Raw genomic sequence first — 21,301 nt, forward strand, 5'->3', positions numbered from 1 at the left:
CCAGAGAAAAACTGTTAGGATCACTTTAGTAAATGACCCCCCATAGTTTTTGATATCATATTTAGTTTACCTTCACTATTAGGCTGGGTTCAAACAATGTTTTGTTCAAGGTTTTGAGCAGTATTTTTAGTCAAAAGCAGGAACGAAACAGGCACAAGGAAAAATTATAATGGAAAGATTAGCACCTTTTTTCAGTTTTTACATCCCATCCATACAGTCTCCATACAGTTAACTTTTAATTTTTTTTTACCTGGGGTCCTTCGGTCCCTTGTTAGGTGTTCCTTCACGCAGCGCGTCCCGTTCAGCAGGCCGCACTGAGGTGTGACGTCCTCCTGCGCTGTGCGGCAACTCCGCGCAACGTCAGGGGAGGTCACACATCTTACCGGCAACCACGCAGTTCACTTACAGTGCATGGCCGGTATTTGTCAGCGCTTTCACCTACTCCCAAACAACCCGTGGCGTACCCCGGGTTGAGAACCCAGGCCTTAGAGCGACGCCACATGGAGCACAAATTACATGTTGCTGAACCCATGGCCTCATGAAGTGGGACAAAGCTTTCAGCTTAAGTGGCACAATTTTGCAGGCAAGAAGTCTTTCTAGAAGGCTTGGTTTTGGCCCCATGTGGTTGTCTGCTATTTGTGACCTTAACCCCTTCTAAATCCATGACCTACATGTACGTTATGGGTCAGGTGAGGGGACATGACTTGGGCCCGCGGGTCTGTGTGGCCCCGGCTACATTGAATATGAGAAATTTGTATACTTGCCTGGTTCTCTCTCCTGCTGCTGCTGCTGGTTTTCCGAGTGCCTGCTGTAGCCCTCTCCTTAAATAGGCACTGTCAGATACTTTATATGTTGTAAAGCATGCAAAACCAATAGGTTTTGCAAATGCTTTCATTAGAAAATATTCAATATTTCATACTGAAAAAGCCAGTCAACTGCCCCCATCACCCCCCCCCCCCCCCCCCCCCCCGCCTGCTTGGACACATACATTCCTTGTGTCCCGCTACTGTCGGTGAGGACAAGCTGGGAGTTGTAGTTTTGCTAATGCTAGAGGAGATGTGAGCAGACGGCATACTGAGGGAGGGGGCGGAGACCTGCACAGTGAGGCCACACCCCCTCCCTTTGAGAGGAATTCAGTCTAGTGAGCTTAATTAAAAGTGTAATAAAAAATAAATAAAGGTGCTAGACACATAAAAATTAGATGTACATGGTCAGAATTAGGTACTGAGTGATATATATATTTAAAAAAAAATTTTTTGTTGGATCTCAGGGGTACGCTTTAACTAATTTGGTTACTGTGCTGACAGGAAATGCCCGTTCAGCGGCTAATAAGAGTTAAAAGCATATAGATCAGCCTCTGACCAGGCATTTCCTTTTATGAACTAAACATCAACTGAACTAGAAAAGAAGCATGGTGGAACCATTGGGGGGAGCAGGCTGGGTAAGTATACTGTTTTGTTATATTCAGTGCTACCCAGGCCACATAAAAAAAACACATGCAACCTGCCCATATATGTCTATGGAGAGGGAGGATCTTGAGCTGTTGACCTTATATTCTACTGGAAGGAAAAAAAAATTCTAATCAACTGATGCCAGAAAGTTAAACATTTTTGTGAATTACTTCTATAAAAATTTTAATCCTTTCAGTACTTCTCAGCTTCGTTATGCTACAGAGGAAGTAGTTTAGTTATTGTGTGAACACAGTGCTCTCTACTGACAGGAACTGTCCAGAGCAGGAGAGGTTTGCTATGGGGATTTGTTTCTGTTCCGGACAGTTCCTGACATGGACAGAGGTGTCAGCAGAGAGCACTGTGGTCAGACAGAAAAAAAAATCAAAAATAAAACTTCCTCTGGAGCATACAGCAGCTGATAAGTACTGGAAGGATTAAGATTTCTAAATAGAATTAATTTACAAATCTGTGTAACTTTTTGGCACCAGTTGATTTAAAAAAAAAAATTTCCACCGGAGTACCCCTTTAAATGCTGTCTTTGAGACATGAGCCTCTGAAAACTTCTGTGCCTCTCATGTATCTAGTGATTTATTTTTTTTTTTTTTAAATGGAGTAGATTGGTATATTAAATGTATTCAGGTCCTATTTGTCAGCACTAAATTACCTTCAAGGTCAGTGAGAAGTTCTGTATCTTGTTCATGTGCTTAGCATTCTGGTCATGTGTCTGCTCCATAATCATAATTAGCCATACGCTGTAATGCAGGGGATTTATATTGTATGAAGCCCTGTCCAGCCGTGCGGCTATATCCAAGGTTAATTGTACCCTTTAATAACGTTTTGTATATATTTTTTTTCTGCAAGCTTCCCATCCAAATGTAAAACCGGAGAGATTGGAACACTGAATTATTTAAAAGAAAGCATCTATTGATTCATTGTGTATGTTCTAGTGGTGTAGTCTAACAAAAGTTCAGCTTAGGAAAATAATGGTGCGGTGTTAATGAGCCGAGTTGTTGCCCTGTTATCAGCAGCTGACAGCTCTGTATAAACCGGGTTGGAACAGCTGTTAAACAAGTTCTTGACACTCCATGACAGCTGCTCGCAGATCGGATCATTCACCAAACAAATATTTATCTAGAATCCTATAATGGTTTAACACTTTGGGTCTGGTGATGCTGTGTACTGAGATAATGGAATGTCACTATTAACAGGGCTGTGCATGGTAGAAACAAAGGCGATCGTGTCCCAGTTCCAAGGTCATCTGTATCTCCAACTGCTCTCGAAGGTTCTGAATGTTACATCGGATAGAACACAAAGATTAAAGGGGTACTCCGCCCCTAGACATCTTATCCCCTATCCAAAGGATAGGGGATAAGATGTCTGATAGCGGGGGTCCCGCAATCTCTGCTGCCGCACCCCAGACATCCAGTGCACAGAGCGATCTTCGCTCCGTGCCAGATGACTGGCGATGCGGGGCGGAGGCTCGTGACTTCATGGTCATGCCTCGCTCGTGAGCAGCCATGACACTGATGTCCCGAGCCTCCGGTGCTGCACCGGACGCTCTAAATGAATGCCAGGTGCATCAGGGAGATCGCGGGGGTCCCCAGTGGCAGAACCCCCACGATCAGACATCTTATCTTCTATCCTTTTGGATAGCAGATAAGGTGTCTATGGGTGGAGTACCCCTTTAAACATTCTGTTCACAGAAGTTTTTTTTTAAATTGGTAGTGGATCCTAAATGTATTTTTGCCCAAGAATGCTGCTGCAACCCTCTTTTTGTATACTTTGAATTTACATTAAAATGGCAGAAAAACAACAAATAAACCAGGAGTGCTTCTTTAAATGGGCACTGTCACCAACTTAATTTTTTGATATGTTGTAGTACTTATGTACTACAACATATCTCTAATATACTTTTATTTTTATTTTTTTTATTAAAATGGTTTAATTTACATTTGAAAACCTCCTTGTGGCCGGCTGCAGCCTGGCGTGACGTCACGCCTGAAAAAGGATTGATTTTGGCCTGGCAATCAGTCCTTTTTCAGTTAGGCTGCACTCGCTCCCTGCCTGTCAATCAGACGGGCAGGGAGCGAGCGCATTGGCTCCCCGGCCACTGGCTGGGAGGCCACTCCTCCCGCACATCGCTGCCGTCGCCTCGTCGCTGTCCCTGCACGCCCGCTGCCGGACTCTGCAGTAACTGTAATGAGGGAACGGGGTATGCGGGAGGGGGGTTTGTGATGGAGGGAACGGGGTATGTGGGGGGGGGGGGGGGTTTGTGATGGAGGGAACGGGGTATGGCGTGGGGGGACGGACGGAGGGAACGGGCTAGCGCCGCATGTAACTAACTAATAGTTTATCTACACAGGGTGCCTCCAGCTGTTTCAATACTACAACTCCCAGCATGCCCTGACAGCCAGTAGATGTCAGGGCCAGCTGGGAGTTGTAGTGGTGAAACAGCTGGAGGCACCCTGTGTAGATGAACTAAGGGCGGAAGTGTCGGCCCCAGCAGGCATCAGTGACATGGTGCCTGCTGGGGAAGTCTGCCTGGTAGTGAGCACACTACCAGGCAGACATAAAGTTATTTTTAATATAGTAAAAATTAAAAGCAGGGAGGGGGTTAGGGATAGATTGGCAATAGGCAGGGACAGAAAAAAAAATAGGATGGTGGGTGCTACCCTTTAAGTAATAGATCTCCTTTATTTTACTGGGTGATAATCATACTTCTGGTTTATCTCATTTTAGCCTTTTTACCTTTCCATAAAGGTATTGAAATATCTAATCCCCATTCTTACATTTTGCCAACCTCCTGTTAACTCACATTATTATGTTAAAGAAAGTTTCTTTTTCTGATCAGTTTAATTAAGAAAATAAAAAAAACTCCATTGAAGAAAAAATGTATTTCATGTGTAAATGAAAATTGCTCTGTGCTGCCCTGCTAACAGCGTTGTTCCCCTCTCAGGTCAATGGAAGCATTGTGCAGAAGAACTCATGAAAATAGAGATTATGTCACCACGGAAACCACCATTGTTTCTAACAAAAGAGGCAACGTCCGTGTACCATGATATGAGTAAGTGCTAGTTGTAAATCTGTAAGGTAAAAAAAAGGTGTTTGAGTGAGAAACTAGAAACGATAATGAAAATATGCGCTTCTTTTTTCTTTGGTGGTGTTTTTTTTGTTTGTTAACTGTTATAACAGTTACAGTTGTATTTTTACCTTTTATATTACTATGTGGTGGTGTTGAATCTGTCAATGTAGCAGAGGTGTTTGTGAGTTGGCATGCTGTGTTGTTATATCACTATACTTTATTAGTTGTTTTTTCTATGGATGCAGATTACCACTCCTATCCTCTCCATGAATAGGCCATTTTTAGTTGTTTTCTCATATGTGTACTATTTAAGTGCAATAATCCACTTCAGTTCACCAGTAATACTTTACAAGTGCAAGTAGATTTTACATGAAAGTACACCTGTCATCAGATTTTTGCTGCCTAAACCATAGGCAGCATGAAACACTGAGAGGTATCCTCTGTTCCTTGATTGGCCTGTTTGTTCGATCCTCTGCCTATAACCAATCAGGGCCGGCGGGGCGGCCTATTAAATGGTTATCTGGTATCTTCAGCTTAAAATGCATGCCTACAATAGACCATACATTTAATATCAGAGAGAGAGCTAAACCCCCCCCCCCCCCCGTATTATCAAAACAATGTTATTTACACACAGCTACATAAACACACACATGTGGCTGTGCCTGACACTGCAGGTCAGACCTGTTTGTTTGAATGGGGTAGGCTACAAAACCAGGCAAGTCCACACCCACATTCTGGCCAATAGCAGGCCCGTGGAAAAGGGCCTCTATACTAAGGATAGACCAACAATCAAAGAATCCCAGACAACATCTTTTTAATTATTAACTAATCAGGTCTTATAGTAAGATAGTCTTTGTTTGCCCAGAGCATCCAGTCAAAGCTCAGCATTTATTTTACTAGAGCTTGTTGATATGAAAGCTGAGCTGTGATTGCTAGGGTAACAAAGACAGTCTTATTATAATTACTTAAAGGGGTATTCCAGGAAAAAAAAACTTTTTTTTATATCAATTGGCTCCAGATAGTTAAACAGATTTGTTAATTACTTCTATAAAAAAATCTTAATCCTTTCAATAATTATCAGCTGCTGAAGTTTAAGTGAGTAGAAGAGGTTTGCTATGGGGATTGCTTCTACTCTGGACAGTTCCCAAGAGAGGTGTCATCAGAGAGCACTTAGACAGAAAAGAACAACTCAACTTCAGCAGCTCTTAAGTACTGAAAGGATTATGATTTTTTAATAGAAGTCATTTACAAATCTGTTTAACTTTCTGGAGCCAGTTGATATATTAAAAAAAATTTTTTCCTGGATAACCCCATTAAATGGGCACGGTCATAAAAAATATATCTTAAATATGTTTTACCTCTTTTCATTTTAATAAACAGCAATTTGTCCTCTGTGTTAAAAATTTATAATTATATCATATCTTTTGGCCTTGAAGTTTCAGCCACTAGGCATCTCCCTATCTGTCCTGGCCACATTCCATCTCTTCAGACACACAGGGTTTGGTCTATTGCCGGCCTGGCAGGAGACCAAAGTCAGAGAATGCGGGCAGGACATTGGCTCTGCACAGCACTCACACTTTGCCCTGTCAATCACGCAGGCGAGAGCTGTGTGCAGCAGTACGATAGGTCTGCTCTGATCTCCCCCTCTCTGCAATACACATGCAGAGAGGAGGAGATTGAGGAGCAGCCTGCCGCAATCAGCTGCCTCTTCTATGCTGCTCTCCTGAGTGCAAGCGCAGCATACATAGGGCAGAAGTTTTCCCGGCAGGGCTTCAGATGACTTTGCACCTGCCGGGGAACACCCTTATCAGCACTCCGGAGCTCACACATAGGGAGCTGAAGACGAAGGTTGAAATAAAGGAGAAAAAATTTTATATAAAAACAATTGGGGGGATTCAATAGGGGAGGAATCATTAAGGAGGCTAAAAAAAAGTTGTTTAATGACAGGTACTCTTAAATAAGTCTCCCCTTATTTTAAATATATATAAATTAAATATAATAAAAAAATGAATTTTATATATATATATATATATATATATATATATATATATATATATATATGAGATATATAATATTAGGGATGAGTGAATTTTTGAAAATAATTCAATTCGATCCGAATAAATTTGCGACAAATTTTTATTAGTAATGTATTTTAATAATGTGTTCAATAAAGTGTGTGTTTCACTTTTTTTTCCTCTATTTTTATTTTTTAGGAAGTACTACTACTGGCAGCATGATGGTAGTAGTAGTAGTACCTGCTAATGGACAGATCGCCCCGGATGTCACTTCTGACACCCGCTGCGATCGTCCTGTATAATGTATAGATGCAGGCGGCTATCTCTCATCTCTGCAATAGTAGGACAATTGCATCGGGTGATCACTCCCTGTGATCTGTCCTCAACTGCAGGTACTACTGCTCCCAACATGAAGCACACTCTGCTCCATGCTGGAAGCTGTAGTACCTGCATTAATAGACAGATCGCAGCAGGTGTCACTTCTGAAACCTATTGCGATCTGTCTATTAATGCAGGTACTACAGCTCCCAGCATGGAGCAGAGTGTGCTCCATGTTGGGAGCAGTAGTACCATTACACACCGATATAGAGAACCCTGCAAATCGATGCAGGTAAGTGGTGCAACTAGATAGTTAAACACCAAACAAGAAAGATGCACCACAAAACAAGAGATTTGCAAAAATAAAAAAATATATATCTTTATTATGATCACAAAGGTTAAAAAGACAATAAAATTACATTTACACAAGAAAAGGACAAAAAGGAAATAGCACCAGATACATACACATATAGGTAGGAAGGCAAAAGCTACAATATAAGGGCAAGAGCTATATTACAGATCAATGTGTATAAAACACAAAAGGCTAGAATGTAGAGTATACTGAAGTATCACAAGAATGCAAAATAATGGTAGACCTGGAGACACAGAAGCAGGGCTTTACATAATAGGAGAGTGCCAAACCATACCTATATCACCCCAACGACTGTTTCGCTATATGTTTGCTTCCTCAAAGAATATTGCAGCACTACTCAGCTTCAGTGTGTTGGTGCCAAGAGCCTCTTGATAAAAGTCCCCTTCTTAGATAAAATCCAGCGATAATGCAGCACTTGAAAAAAAGGTATTGAAAAAACAGTGAATTTATTTCTGTCACATGAGTACAAGCAACGTTTCTGCTCCTATGGAGCCGTTTTCAAACTGTGAAAATGGCTCCGTAGGAGCAGAAACGTTGCTTGTACTGATGTGACAGAAATAAATTCACAGTTTTTTCACTACCTTTTTGAGTGCTGCATTATCGCTGGATTTTATAGAATACATATATATATATATATATATATATATATATATATATATGTGTGAGAGAGAGAGATATATCATGTATCTGTATATATTATTTTGTTTCGCTCATGTAAATGTAGATGTAAACTTTCACATTAGATCATTATATATTGATCTAATGTGAAAGTTTACATCTACATTTACATGAGTGAAATAAATAATATATACAGTTATATGATCTCTCTCTCACACATACATATATATACATACACACACATATATATATATATATATATATATATATATATATATATATATATATATATATTATGGGTTTTTTTCCGCTCACACAGCAGACAGATGAATGAAGAGCAGGAAATAGGAGGGAAAGACCTTAATTAAATAAAGAAACGACAGCCAATTAATGTCATACCACTTGACCTAAATTCCTTTGATGTTCTACTACCTATTTGACCTTAATTGGCTGTAGTCTCATTATTCAATTAACCTTAATTTGCGCCAATTAGAGCAGCTACTGTTTATTTCAAAACTTTCTTCCATTCATACGGTCCCAGTGACTCCCTGCCGGACCCAGCTGCAACCACTGTGATTGCAAGCGGGGACAACTGGAATTCAAGAATTACAAATCCCATCATCCCCTACATAAAAAAATAAAAGGTTTTTCACATATATGAAAAGGTAATCCCACATCCATGGTTACATATTCCCTTCTACAGCTTACAGCAATGAAAAAGTCCTTTCCATCCTACTGAAATTAAAGCTCCCATCCATGTCTTCCTGCATATGCAGAGACATTGGAATTACAAGAAGAGTTTTGCAGTAATTTGTCATTTAAAACCAGCTAATACTGTATAATTACAATGACATCATCCTTCACAATTACATTAAATACATACATACATTATTGTCCCAGCCATCTGCCTCGGCAAATTACAATTTGAAGTATCTTTGATTTCTGATAGAAGACCTCTGTAAATTTATGGATTTTTGGTAAATTAGGGAAACTCAGCCTTTTTTTTTTTCCTACTGTTTTATACATATTGCTGATGTCCCTGTCCTCGGCTTGTGTCTCTGACCCCTGCAATTATGCATGGCAGCACATTAAAATGCCCGAAAAAATTAAAATGGGGCTAAAAAAGTAAAGTGAAAAAAAAAAATAATAATGATTCAGAACAAAAACTAGAAAAAAAATTATGTAATGCACTCCTCATTCATATTTAATATTGAGCGCTGAATTCTCTGGTCCCTGACAGCTCCTGAAAATTGATAGACAAAAAAAAAATTTTTTATTTTTAAACAGAGATCAATTTATGTGGGCGGGCAGGGACCTAAAAATGTAGCCGACAATAATAAAAATGTAGAAAGGGGCTATTTAAATGTAAAAATATATATTTTTTTATTATAAAATTAAAAAAAAAATTTATATTAGTTATGTACCGTATTTATCAGCGTGTAACACGCACTTTTAAAACTAAAATTTAAGGCAAAAAGCCTGCCTGTGTGTTATACACCGATAAATCTTCTGGTCACTGATTTAAAGAGGCCGCAGCTGCGGCTGCTTGTTAAGTATTAGCAGCACAGCCGCGGCCACTTTAAATCAGTGACCAGCGGCGTCTCCTCCCTGTTCTGCTTTTAATTTTTCTTACCTCCCCCCTCCCTCATCATTCCCCCTTTTCCCTGCTTTTCGTAGTTTTTTTTTAATTTTCCTTACCTGGCTGCACTTCGACAGGCCAGGTCAGGCAGCAGGTCTTGTGGGCTGCGGTCAGTGAAGCAGATGAGTGATGTCCTCTGCCGGCTTCTCTGCGCGGCATAAGAGACGTCACTTTTCATTTCCTGCAGTCGCCGAACTCTGACTAGCAACGGCTGCAGGAAATGAAAAGTGACGTCCCTGATGCCTCACTGACCGCTGCCTGACCTGGCCTGCCGAAGCGCAGCCAGGTAAGGGGAAAAAAAAAAAATGAGGTGCAGAAGAAATTAAACTTGGGGGGGGGGGGGGGGGATGATGTGGCATTTAGTCCAATAATTAATTTTACATTTAGTTTTTTTTACTTAAACTTCCCTGTTAAAATGGGGGTGCGTGTTATACGCTGATAAATAGGGTAATTTAATATTGTGTTTAATAAATTGTGTGTTTCACAGACTGTTCCATGATTGGAGCTGTAGTACCTGTACTAATAGACAGATCTCCCCAGGTGTCACTCCTGACACCCGATGCGATTATCCTATCTATTGCAGAGATGGAGTGGCTTTCTCCTGCACTCGCATCTCTGCACTATACTCCGTCTGGCCAGTTATGTGAATAGAATTCACATCACTAATTCATATTTCCCGCAGAGAGCTGTGATTGGCCAGATGGTTCCAGCCAATCACAGCTCTCTGCGGTAAATATGAATAATAGTTATATATACGGCGTATACTCATACTACAGTGGGACCAGAGAAGAGCCGACGGCCGCCCGCATTTATACATTATACAGGACGATCGCAGCGGGTGTCAGGAGTGACACCCGCTTTGATCTTTCCTTACCTGCAGGTACTACTGCTTCCAACATGGAGAACACTCTGCTCCATTCTGGGAGCTGTAGTACCTGCATTAATAGGCAATTTGCAACAGGTGACAGAAGTGACACCCACTGCGATCTGTCTATTAATGAAAGAGCTACAGCTCCCGAGATAGAGCAATAGTACCTACAGTTAAGGACAGATCACAGCGGGTGTCACTCCTGACATCCGCTGAGATTGTACTATCTATTGAAGATATGCGAGCGCAGGAGAAAGCCGCTCGCATCTATACATTATACAGTACGATCGCAACGGGTGTCGCTAATGAAGAAATTTGTTATTTCGAATCGAGTCAAAGTTTGGATTCGGTCCGAATCAAATTTTTAATAAAATTCGGAACGAATTTGACTTTTGTCATCTGTAATTAATATATATATTATATAATATATATTATATATATATATTATATAATATATGTTTATGTATTTATATTAAAGGGGTATTAAACGTGTTTATATTAAAGGGGTATTCCGCCCTTAGTCATCATATCCCACCGCTCAGTCACACCCCCTACCATAGACAGAATGCTGGGTGCTGCACAGAGATTTTGGGTGGTCCCAGCGGGGGACCCCCGCAATCAGACATCTTATCCAAAGAATAGGGGATAAGAGGTCTAACCCTTTTAAATTAAATGTTTTTTTTTTCTATGATTTCATTAAACAATTTACAAATTCATTACACGTAGGTATTGGCTCCCCTGTGCAATTCGAAAGTCTAACAGATATTCTACACAGAAAAATTGAAGAGACAGATGGGCAGTTTCTCATTGGTCACGAAGACTCTGTTCCAGCTCCATGGTCCGCCTTATTTGATGGTAATCATCAGTTACATGTTGAGAAGAACACTCTCTCTCCTTCAAAAAATAATGACCCAAACCTTCTGGACGGCAAAGGAAAGAAAAGAAGAGCCCCTCCTCCACCTCCCGACAAAACTCCATATAGTGCGGATCATAAGGTCTCCGACCCAACAGAAAAGGAAAATATATGGCCGCGGTCAAGCTTTTCTCGCAAGTCTCTTGATGCCAAACTGTCTTCTATAATGCAACAGTTCCAGAGGCCAATTGTCCCTCCCAGAAAGCCAATATCCTCTGAGGGAAATGACCAGATTGAGGAGGTTTCATCAAAACCAATTCCAGCTCCAAGACAGAAGTCCATTAAAGATAGACTGGTCCCTAGGTCATGGTTACCGTCACAAGAATGACTTGATTTCTGACACACTTGTCTGTATGTGTAAATACCGTAGTTCACATACAAATTTACTAATTTGCTACTGAGAAAATGGAAAGAAACAAGTTTTTTTTTTCCTTCCTCTAAGCGATTTGTTGAACAGCATAATTGGCTTATTATTTTAATCACATTCCTATCCATGTGTTATTTGTTATGTGCTCAGATTATGTATGTGAAATTTCGAATACCCTGAAAGAAATGCAGCATTTAATCTTCAAAGAAAGTTTTCTTTTTTATCATTATCCGCTGACTCGCAGACTGTTCAGCCTCGTAATTACACACAGGACACAAAAGTAAAATGTCAGTTTAAGTAGAATTGTACACTATTTTTTTTATTTTCTTTTATATGGTTATTCTTGGTAATCGGTTCTATTACTGGTCATAAACATTAAAGGGGTACTCCGATGTCAACCATTTTTTTTTGTTTGTTTGTTTTTTATCAACTGGTGTTGAAGTTAAACAGATTTGTAATTACCTATTAAAAAAAATCTTAATCCTTCCAGTACTTATTAGCTGCTGAATACTACAGAGGAAATTATTATTTGTTTGGAACACAGAGCACTCTGCTGACATCATGACCACAGTGCTCTCTGCTGACACCTCTGTACATTTTAAGAACTGTCCAGAGTAGGAGAAAATCCCCATAGCAAACATATGCTGCTCTAGACAGTTCCTAAAATGGACAGAGATGCCAGCAGAGAGCACTGTGGTCATGATGTCAGCAGAGAGCACTGTGTTCCAAAAAGAAAACCATTTCCTCTGTAGTATTCAGCAGCTAAGAAGTACTGGAAGGATTAAGATTTTTTAATAGAAGTAATTTACAAATCTGTTTTAACTTTCTGGCACCACTTGATAAAAAAAGAAAAAAAGTTTCCCACCGGAGTACCCTTTTAAGTATAAGGTTATAATATACAAATGCTGAATGCAAGTCCTATAATAATATTAGCAGTGCTGATATAGTTTTTTTTTTTATTTTATTTTATTTTTTAATATTATAACTGTAAAATATTTTTTTATGCAAGAACCTGACCATTATGTTTTTATAATCTATTTTCCCAAGTTGAGTTTGCTAACTCTAATCTATCTACCTGCACAATATTTATTTTTTTATGTTGAAAAATGGAAATAATTTTTTTTATTTTTTTTTTAAATGTTGTCTGATAACTGAGACTATATGTTGTTCAAAGGAGGGAAAAACTGCCAAATTTGTCCATGGACTATGGCTGGTTTTGCAGTTAAGCCCAATTCACTTTAAAGGGGTTATCCAGCAGCTGGGGGGATCCATTGTGTGGGGTACAACAAAATAAACAAGCGCTCACACGGTCCCCCACATCAATCCTCTTTCTTAGCTGCAGAGTGACTGTCAGGCCCAGGAAGCACCAGAGCCCAGTGTGTCACACTGCTGCTCAGCAGATCTGTGGCCACAGCAATGTCCCTCACCTGCCAGCCACTGGATACCCTTTTAAAGGGACAGCATTCCAATACCAGAAAAAACCCAATGGATGGGCATGGCATTGATTTTGCAGAATTTTTTTTTTTTTAAATACCATCACAACCCCTTTCAAAGGGAATGTTTTCTCAATGTAATTTTAGTTTCAGAATTGTGAATGTATAGAAGAAGTGTTATTTTATGTTGTAGGTATTTAAAAAAAAAAAAAGTTTTCTGGGTGCTGCTATATTGGAGACACACACTTTCACTTTGTATTTTCTAATATATACTTTAAGGCAGTCGCAATTAAAAGGAGTTAGTAAAATGTCTATAGGGATCGACCGATTATCGGTTTGGCCGATATTCACGATTTTGGACATTATCGGTATCGGCAATTACCATGCTGATAATGCCCCACCCCCTGGCCAGAGACTACCGCCGCTGCCCCATTGCCTCCCCCATCCCCGGTTTTATAATTACCTGTTCCCGGGGTCCGCGCTACTTCTGGCTCCTGCAACCTCCTGCGCTGTTGCTGTGCGCTGCGCAATGATGAGTGACGTCCTCAACGCGACATCACCGTCAGTGCGCACAGTAACAGCGCAGGACGCCGCCGGAGCCAGAGGTAGCGCGGACCGTAATTATAAAACCGGGGGTGGGGGAGGCAATGGGGAATCGGCAGTGTTTGGACTCAGGAGGACCCCAGGACAGGCGAGGAGAGAAGCGGGCGATGGCGGCGGTCTCTGGCCCCGCAAAAGCCGCTGCAGTTCATTGATTTAAAGCACCCGCTTTAAATCCTTGATCTGCAACGGCTTCTGCGGGGGGGTGGGGGGGGAATAGCCTATCGCCTATCTTCCTGAAAGGTCACAGATTATCGGCCCGAAAAAATGAATATCGGTCGATCCCTAGTGCATAGCCTTTCAACACAAACCAGAGAGTGGCATAATGTTATCCGTTACTGTACTGTACTGGAGATGACTCTGCTGACTCTGTCCCAGTCTACGCAGCAAAGCTAAAGGTTTGTGTGCTTCAGAAACCCTTTTGTGAAAACTGGAATTTTTCAAGGTTTACATAAGAAAAACTTGATGCTTAATGTAATTTTCAGATCATATATTTCAATGAGTCTTAATTGAACAACTTCAAAATGTTGGAGAATTATTGTTTTACTTTTCTATTTTGTTATGTTCTACTCTAGTGAAGAAATGTTTTTCTTTCATATCTCATAAGGATGTAAAAAAGTTTCATTTCTCAGTTTGCTCTGCACATTGTACTTTGTTATAATGTCTACATATCTGGAAAGTTCTAATTAAATTTCCTTTGCTACACTATCTGAGCAGAGATCTTGAGACCAATAACATGGAAATAGATGTTTGTTTACACGTTTTATAGAGCACTGTCTGTGAATATACTTTACAGTTATATACACACCTTCATACAGTGCTGCTGTCCTTGAATTTCGCTTGGGGCCTTATTGTAGTGCCGTATAAATACAAATAATCAATATTTTTCATCTCTAATACAAATAGAAGTCATTTTGCAACAGCAAGAACCTAGATATGGGATAAATTCTTTTAGTAGAAATTTCCCTTTTAAGATGCAAAATTCTGTTGGGAGTCCACCGTTATGCTGAGGCTATCTTTTTGTGAACGTGCCATTTTTCTTTGGAGTTCATTCCCTCAAACTAGAAGTCCCATGATTTCCATGCAATAGACCAGTGTTTTCTAAACAGCATGCCTCAAGCTGTTGCATAACTACAATTCTTGCAGAATGATCTCCCTCCCACCCTAAAGGTCACTCAACCCATTGAAGCAAAGGCAGGCTCCCTCTGAACGCCTGACTAGTGATGTAATTTCTCAGGCAGCACTGCCACTTGGGAAAACCTAAGACGATACTCATTTTGTATGCTGTTAAATATAAACATTGGGGCAAAAATCACAGAAGAATTGTGAAACCACCATCAAACACATGTAGTAACTACATTTTTTAATGATTTTTTGTTCTTTAACGTAAAACAAATTGCTGCCTGCTAAAATTATATACATCCCTAGTGCCTCTGTTCTCTTCACCTGATGATGTTCTGAATGTACTGTAGCCAATCATTGGCTTCGAAATGTCATCAGCAGAGCTGGAAAAGTTAGCCAGAATTATATCTTTTACCTAGCTCTGCATATCTACAGCCACCACTAGGGGTAGCTTTCTGCATGTCCTTTCCTATTACTGCTTGTAGTAAGCCACTGCTAGTGGTGGCCACAGCCAGAGCTTTATCATTTACCTCTATAGCTATGTAGGGGAATAGGTCTATAAAGATATAGAAAAATAGATACAGTTCTTATCGCTTGTGCAATGTGGTGAGTTTCCTTTGTGCAATTTCCTGAAAGTTTTTTTTTTTTATTCTTTTATTATACAATACTGTTGTAGATTCATGTATGTGATATAGTGATGTGTATTAGATTATTTTGTGCAGAAAAATTTAGTGTGTAAAAGTAATTGTTACACCACTGACTGTAAATCTGTTTATTGTCATATACCTGACAACATGATTTATGTACTCAGTCTTACAGTATGAGAACTTAACAGGTCCTTAGTGTTGGAGCAGCTGAGGACACTGAGCTGAAGCATAAAATGAGAAGTGAAGGGGATCTATTGAGTCTGTGTTTGTGTCTTATGTTGGGGAAAATTAGTACATTGCTATAAAATCACCACATTTTAAAATTATTCAGTTACGGTATTTTTGTAGTTATTTTCATTTTGTATCTTTTTTACAGCTCTTAAAGTGTAACTGCTGTGGCTGAAGAATAAAATAAGCCAATGTGTGACAAATAGTAGTTTTTCTGGCCATTTTATGACTTGTGTTCTGCATTTATCAGCAGTTTTCTCCTCGGCAGCCTTCATCTTGAATTGTCAGTTTTCCCCAAGTTAAAGGGGTACTCCGGTGGAAAACAATTATTATTTATTTAATCATCTGGTGCCTGAAAGTTAAACATATTTGTAAATTACTTATATTAAATATTAATCCTTCCAGTACTTATCAGCTGCTGTATGCTACAGAGGAAGTTCCTTTCTTTTTGACATTTTTCTTTCCAATCTGACCACAGTGCTGTCGTCTGACACCCGTGTTCATGTCTGGAACTGTCCAGAGCAGGATCAAATCCCCATAGCAAACCTCTGCTGCTCTGGACAGTGCCTGACAGACAGAGATCTCTGTGGTCAGACAGAAAATAAATTAAAAAAGAAAAGAACTTTCTCTGTAGTATGCAGCAGCTGATAAGATGGAAGGGTTAAGATTTTTGAATAGAAGTAATTTACCAATATCCAGAGTCAGTGGAGACAGGCAGCTATAATGTACACTGCACACAGAAGAGGAGAATGTGAACATTTAGCCGTGCAGAACATATTCATGTGTATCTCAAAACTAAAAGAAGTAGTAGGACCAGCACTGCATTAATCTGTAAGTGCAAGATCTCTCTGTGCATATAGGTGGATAGAAGTAGCAACTAGAGATGCGGAGGTGCTCTGACCCAACAAAGTAATCAATAGCAAGGAGCGAAGAACAAAAGATGTCGGCAACTCACCGCTTCTTCTCAATCTTTATTGTAGAAAAATACTCACAGTAACACAGATAGTGGAGAGGGACACATAATAGGGGGGGGGGGAGCCGTTGTTTTGCCTGTCCTCCAGGCCAGACGAAGCACGTAACCCCTGCGAAACAGCTGCTGTCGCCTTCTACATAGCCCCCCCCCCGTTATGTGTCCCTCTCCACTATCTGTGTTACTGTGAGTATTTTTCTACAATAAAGAAGTTTGAGAAGAAGCGGTGAGTTGCAGACATCTTTTGTTCTTCGCTTCTTGATATTCATGTGTATGCAGAGGTCGGGAGAAATAAGCCGATTTAAGGTGGTTACCCTTCTAAAGATCTTATGTACAGGCTTTACAATACAAAAATGGCAATATTTAAAAACAGTTTTAGGGTAGGGTCACATGTAGCATATTTCACACTGCACAAAATCCGCTGAAAGCCATGCACAGCACTGCAATCATACAGGGGAATAAAGAGACCCTCCTCCTGGACACTTGACCTTTTAAGCATGACATAGCTTCCTTTTAACCTCGGCAATAGTAAATTATAACTTGCACTATATCCTACAACATGCATACGTGGGGACGGGCATTTATCATTGTAGGTAAAGCATTTTTATACACTTTTTTTGTGTCCTGGTAATGTGTAGGTGCACCAAAATTATTAAATGGTCGCAGGGCATTTATTTATTTTTGTGAAGGTACACATTTTCTGAAATTTCACTTTACACACACCAAAAAAAGCTAAGTTAAAGGGGTACTCCACCTTTAGTTCCGAATGCTGTGCGCGCACTGCGGGGGTCGGCCATGCCCCCTTGTGATGTCAAGCCATGCCCCCCCCAATATAAGTCTATGGGAGGGGGCATAATGGCCGCCACGCCCCCTTCCATAGAATTGCATTGAGGGGGCGTGGCCGACCCCTGCAGCATGGGCACAGCATTCATAACAACTAGTTCCGAACGCAGCTGAAACGCTGGCCAGTGGAGTACCCCTTTAAGTCTGGGCTGGTGTATTTTTGGTAACTTTTGCAAAAAAAATTGAGGCTTTTAAAAAGCCTGTTGATAAATTCATTACCACTGCAAAACACTAACCTTAACATCTAGTCTGTACACACTTTAATTTAAAAGATACTGCGCAGCACCAGCTGTGAGACAAATATATACACCAAAAACCAGCTCTATAGGCAATGATAAATGCCCCCCATTGCTTTTTAGTGCTAAAATTTCACAGTCTTTCTTAGTTTTCATACCACATAGAGCTGGAGCTCCAGTCATTCTTAGCCAGCTCACCAACTGTTGTTGTTCGTGGCTTGGGGTAGAATAAAATTTGGCTCAAAAGGTTATACAATAACTGCTTAGTCAATGTCTGAAGGCCATGCGTCTCAGAGGCAACAAAGATGGCTGCCTAAAACAATGTGGTTTAGTCGTCGTGACTAGAGGAGGAAGAGAGAGAAGGCTTGGGTCCCTTTCAATGGGTTTTATTGTGTTTTCTCTGCCCCTTTTCATTCCCACCTGTGGGTTGGCTTTGTTTACAAAACACATATGCCCCTGCAGCTCCGGGCATAGACATGAATGGAGGGGCATGGGATGATGTCACATCTGGCTCAGGAGCAGCCCTCAGCACAGAGGGCCGGGAGCTGCACAGAGATCGTGGTGGGGGGGGGGGGGGGGGGTGTTGCAGCTGCTAGGTTAAGATAAGATGTCTAAGGCCGGAATACCCCTTTAACTCCATGGGGTTTTCGTGTTTAGACATTCCATAACACCAACTGTCCATTTGTGAAAGCATGCTGGACTTGTTCAACAAGACCTCCTCTGTATATTCCACCTCACTGTCAAAACTTTGTTCGGACAAGCTCAGGCTGGCTGCTTCCACAGGCCACTGAAATGGGTCTTCAGCGCCACCTTAACCCCTTAAGGACGCCGGGCGTATCCATACGCCCCCGTTTCAAAGTCCCTCAGGACTGAGGGCGTATTGGGTATGCCCATGGGAATTCCGGTCCCCGCCGCTTGCAGGCAACCCGTGCAAACTGCCCCCCGCCCATATGTCAGCGATTGCCTCAAATCGCTGGTCAATTCAGACCGGCAATTTGCGGCTATTCCGGGTCAATCGGGTCTCTGGTGACCCGGAAAAAAAGGGCGAACGGGGCTGTCCGAGACAGCCCCATTCACCCTTACCCAGATCGGTCGGAACGACCGACCAATCACGACCCTGCTGGGCAGTGATCGGGGCCTGCAGGGGTCTCCTACATTGCCCTGGTCTGGCGGGGGTCCCCTCTGGTGCGATGGTGGCGACAGGAGCAGCTGGATCGGTGGCAGCGGCGGTCCTGATGACAGGATACAGCAGGAGGTGAGGCCTGTTCACCTCCTGCTGTTGCTTAGCAACAACTCTCGGCATGCAAAGCCAAAGGGCATGCTTGGAGTTGTAGTTATGCAACAGCTGGAGTTCCAACTACAACTGTGCCTCCAGCTGTTGCAAAAATACAACTCCCAGCATGAACTGAGAGACTGTACATGCTGGGAGTTCGTTTTGCAACAGCTGGAGGCACACTGATTGCGAAACACCGAGTTAAGTAACAAACTCTGTGTTTTGCAACCAATGTTCCTCCAGCTGTTGCATAACTATAACTCCCAGCATGTATGGTCTGTCAGTACATGCTGGGAGTTGTAGTTCTGCAACAGCTGGAGGTTTGCCCCGAGTTGGCTTACAGCAAGTATTCTGCTGCAAATTTGAGATGCAGCAAATTTTTTGCCGCAGCTCAAACTCCCAGCGAGAAACTCACTGTAAACCCGCCCGTGTGAATGTACCCTAAAAACACTACACTACACCTACACAAAATAAAAAGTAAAACACTACGTATACACATACCCCTACACAGTCCCCCCTCCCCCAATAAATAAATAAATAAATAAAAACGTTTTGTACGGCACTATTTCCAAAACAGAGCCTCCAGTTGTTGAAAAACAACAACTCCCAGTATTGCGGGACAGCCACTGACTGTCAAGGCATGCTGGGAGTTTTGCAACAGCTGGAGACACCCTGTTTGGGAAACACTGCCATAGGATATTTTTGTGGCGGATACAAATCCCCAATTTAGGCCTCAAATGCGCATGGCGCTCTCTCACTTCGAAGCCCTGTCGTATTTCAAGGCAACAGTTTAGGGCCATATATGGGGTATTTCCTTACTCGGTAGAAATTACGTTACAAATTTTGCGGGGCTTTTTCTCCTTTTACCCCTTATGAAAAGGTAAAATTGGGGGTCTACACCAGCATGTTAGTGTAAAAAAATAAAATTTTTACACTAACTTGCTGGTGTTGCCCCATACTTTTAATTTTCAGAAGCGGTAAAATGGGAAAAAATATATATAAATTTGTAATGCAACGTCTCCTGAGTACAGAACTACCCCATATGTGGGTTTAAAGGGATCTGCGGGCGCACAACATGGCTCAGAAGTGAGAGCACCATGTACATTTGAGGCCTACATTAGTGATTTGCACAGGGGTGGCTGATTTTACAGCGGTTCTGACATAAACGCAAAACAATAAATACCCAGATGTGACCCCATTTTGGAAACTACACCCCCTCACGGAATGTAACAAGGGGTATAGTGAACCCTAACATCCTACAGGTGTTTGACGTAATTTTCGTTAAAGTTGGATGTGAAAATGAAAAAAAAAAAAGTCACTAAACTGCTGGTGTAACCCTAGATTTTTCATTTTCACAAGGGAGAATAGGAAAAAAGCCCCCCAAACTTTGTAGCCTCATTTCTTCTGAGTAAGAACATACCCCATATAAGAATGTAAAATGCTTTGCGGGTGAACTACAATGCTCAGAAGAGAATAAGCACCATTGGGCTTTTGGCAAGAGAATGTGTCCGAAATTGAAGGCCATGTGTGTTTACAAATCCCCCCGTGGTGCCAGAACAGTGGACCCCCCCCCCCCCCCCCACATGTGACCCCATTTTAGAAACTACACCCCTCACAGAATTTAAAAAGGGGTGCAGTGAACATTTACACCCCACTGGCATTTGACAGATTTTTGGAACAGTGATCCCTGAAAATGAAAAATTTTATTTTTCATTTGTACAGCCCACTGTTCCAAAGATCTGTCAAACACCAGTGGGGTTTAAATGTTCACTGCACCCCTTATTAAATTCTGTGAGGGGTGTAGTTTCCAAAATGTAATCACATGTGGGGTGGGGGGTCCACTGTTCTGGCACCACGGGGGGGGGGGGGGGGGGGGGCTTTGTAAATGCACATGGACTCCCACTTCTATTCCAACCAAATTCTCTCAATAGCGCTTCTTCTCTTCTGAGCATTGTAGTTCGCCCACAGAGCACTTAACATCCACATATGGGTTATTTCCATACTCAGAAGAAATGGGGTCACAAATTTTGGGAGGCTTTTTCTCCAATTACCCCTTGTGAAAATGTAAAATTTGGGGGGAAACCAGCATTTTAGTGAAAATATAAAAAAAAATTCATTTACACATCCAACTTTAACAAAAAGTCGTCAAACACCTGTGGGGTGTTAAGGCTAAGCGGACCCCTCGTTCCTTGAGGGGTGTAGTTTCCAAAATAGTATGCCATGTTGTTTTTTTGTTTTTTTTGTTTTTGCTGTTCTGACACCATAGGGGCTTCCTAAATGTGACATGCCCCCAAAAAGCCATTGC

At 41.3% G+C, this 21,301-nt stretch overlaps 1 protein-coding gene across 3 annotated transcripts in view; it reads left to right on the forward strand.

Annotated features, from left to right (window-relative positions):
• RTKN2 (rhotekin 2) overlaps positions 1–21,301 on the forward strand; it is a 102,939-nt gene that overhangs the window by 72,032 nt on the left and 9,606 nt on the right. For 2 of the 3 annotated variants that reach the window (XM_056529876.1, XM_056529875.1), the window contains exons 11-12: positions 4,408–4,515; positions 11,091–12,048. In XM_056529876.1, coding sequence (XP_056385851.1) covers positions 4,408–4,515; positions 11,091–11,605 — 623 coding nt within the window. In that variant the 3' untranslated portion in view covers positions 11,606–12,048. Of the gene's footprint in view, positions 1–4,407; positions 4,516–11,090; positions 12,049–21,301 lie in introns of those variants that run through there. The other variant, XM_056529877.1, reaches the window with a different exon arrangement.

The sequence above is a fragment of the Hyla sarda genome, chromosome 7 (genome assembly GCF_029499605.1).
Source record: "Hyla sarda isolate aHylSar1 chromosome 7, aHylSar1.hap1, whole genome shotgun sequence".
Classification (NCBI taxonomy): Eukaryota; Metazoa; Chordata; class Amphibia; order Anura; family Hylidae; genus Hyla; species Hyla sarda.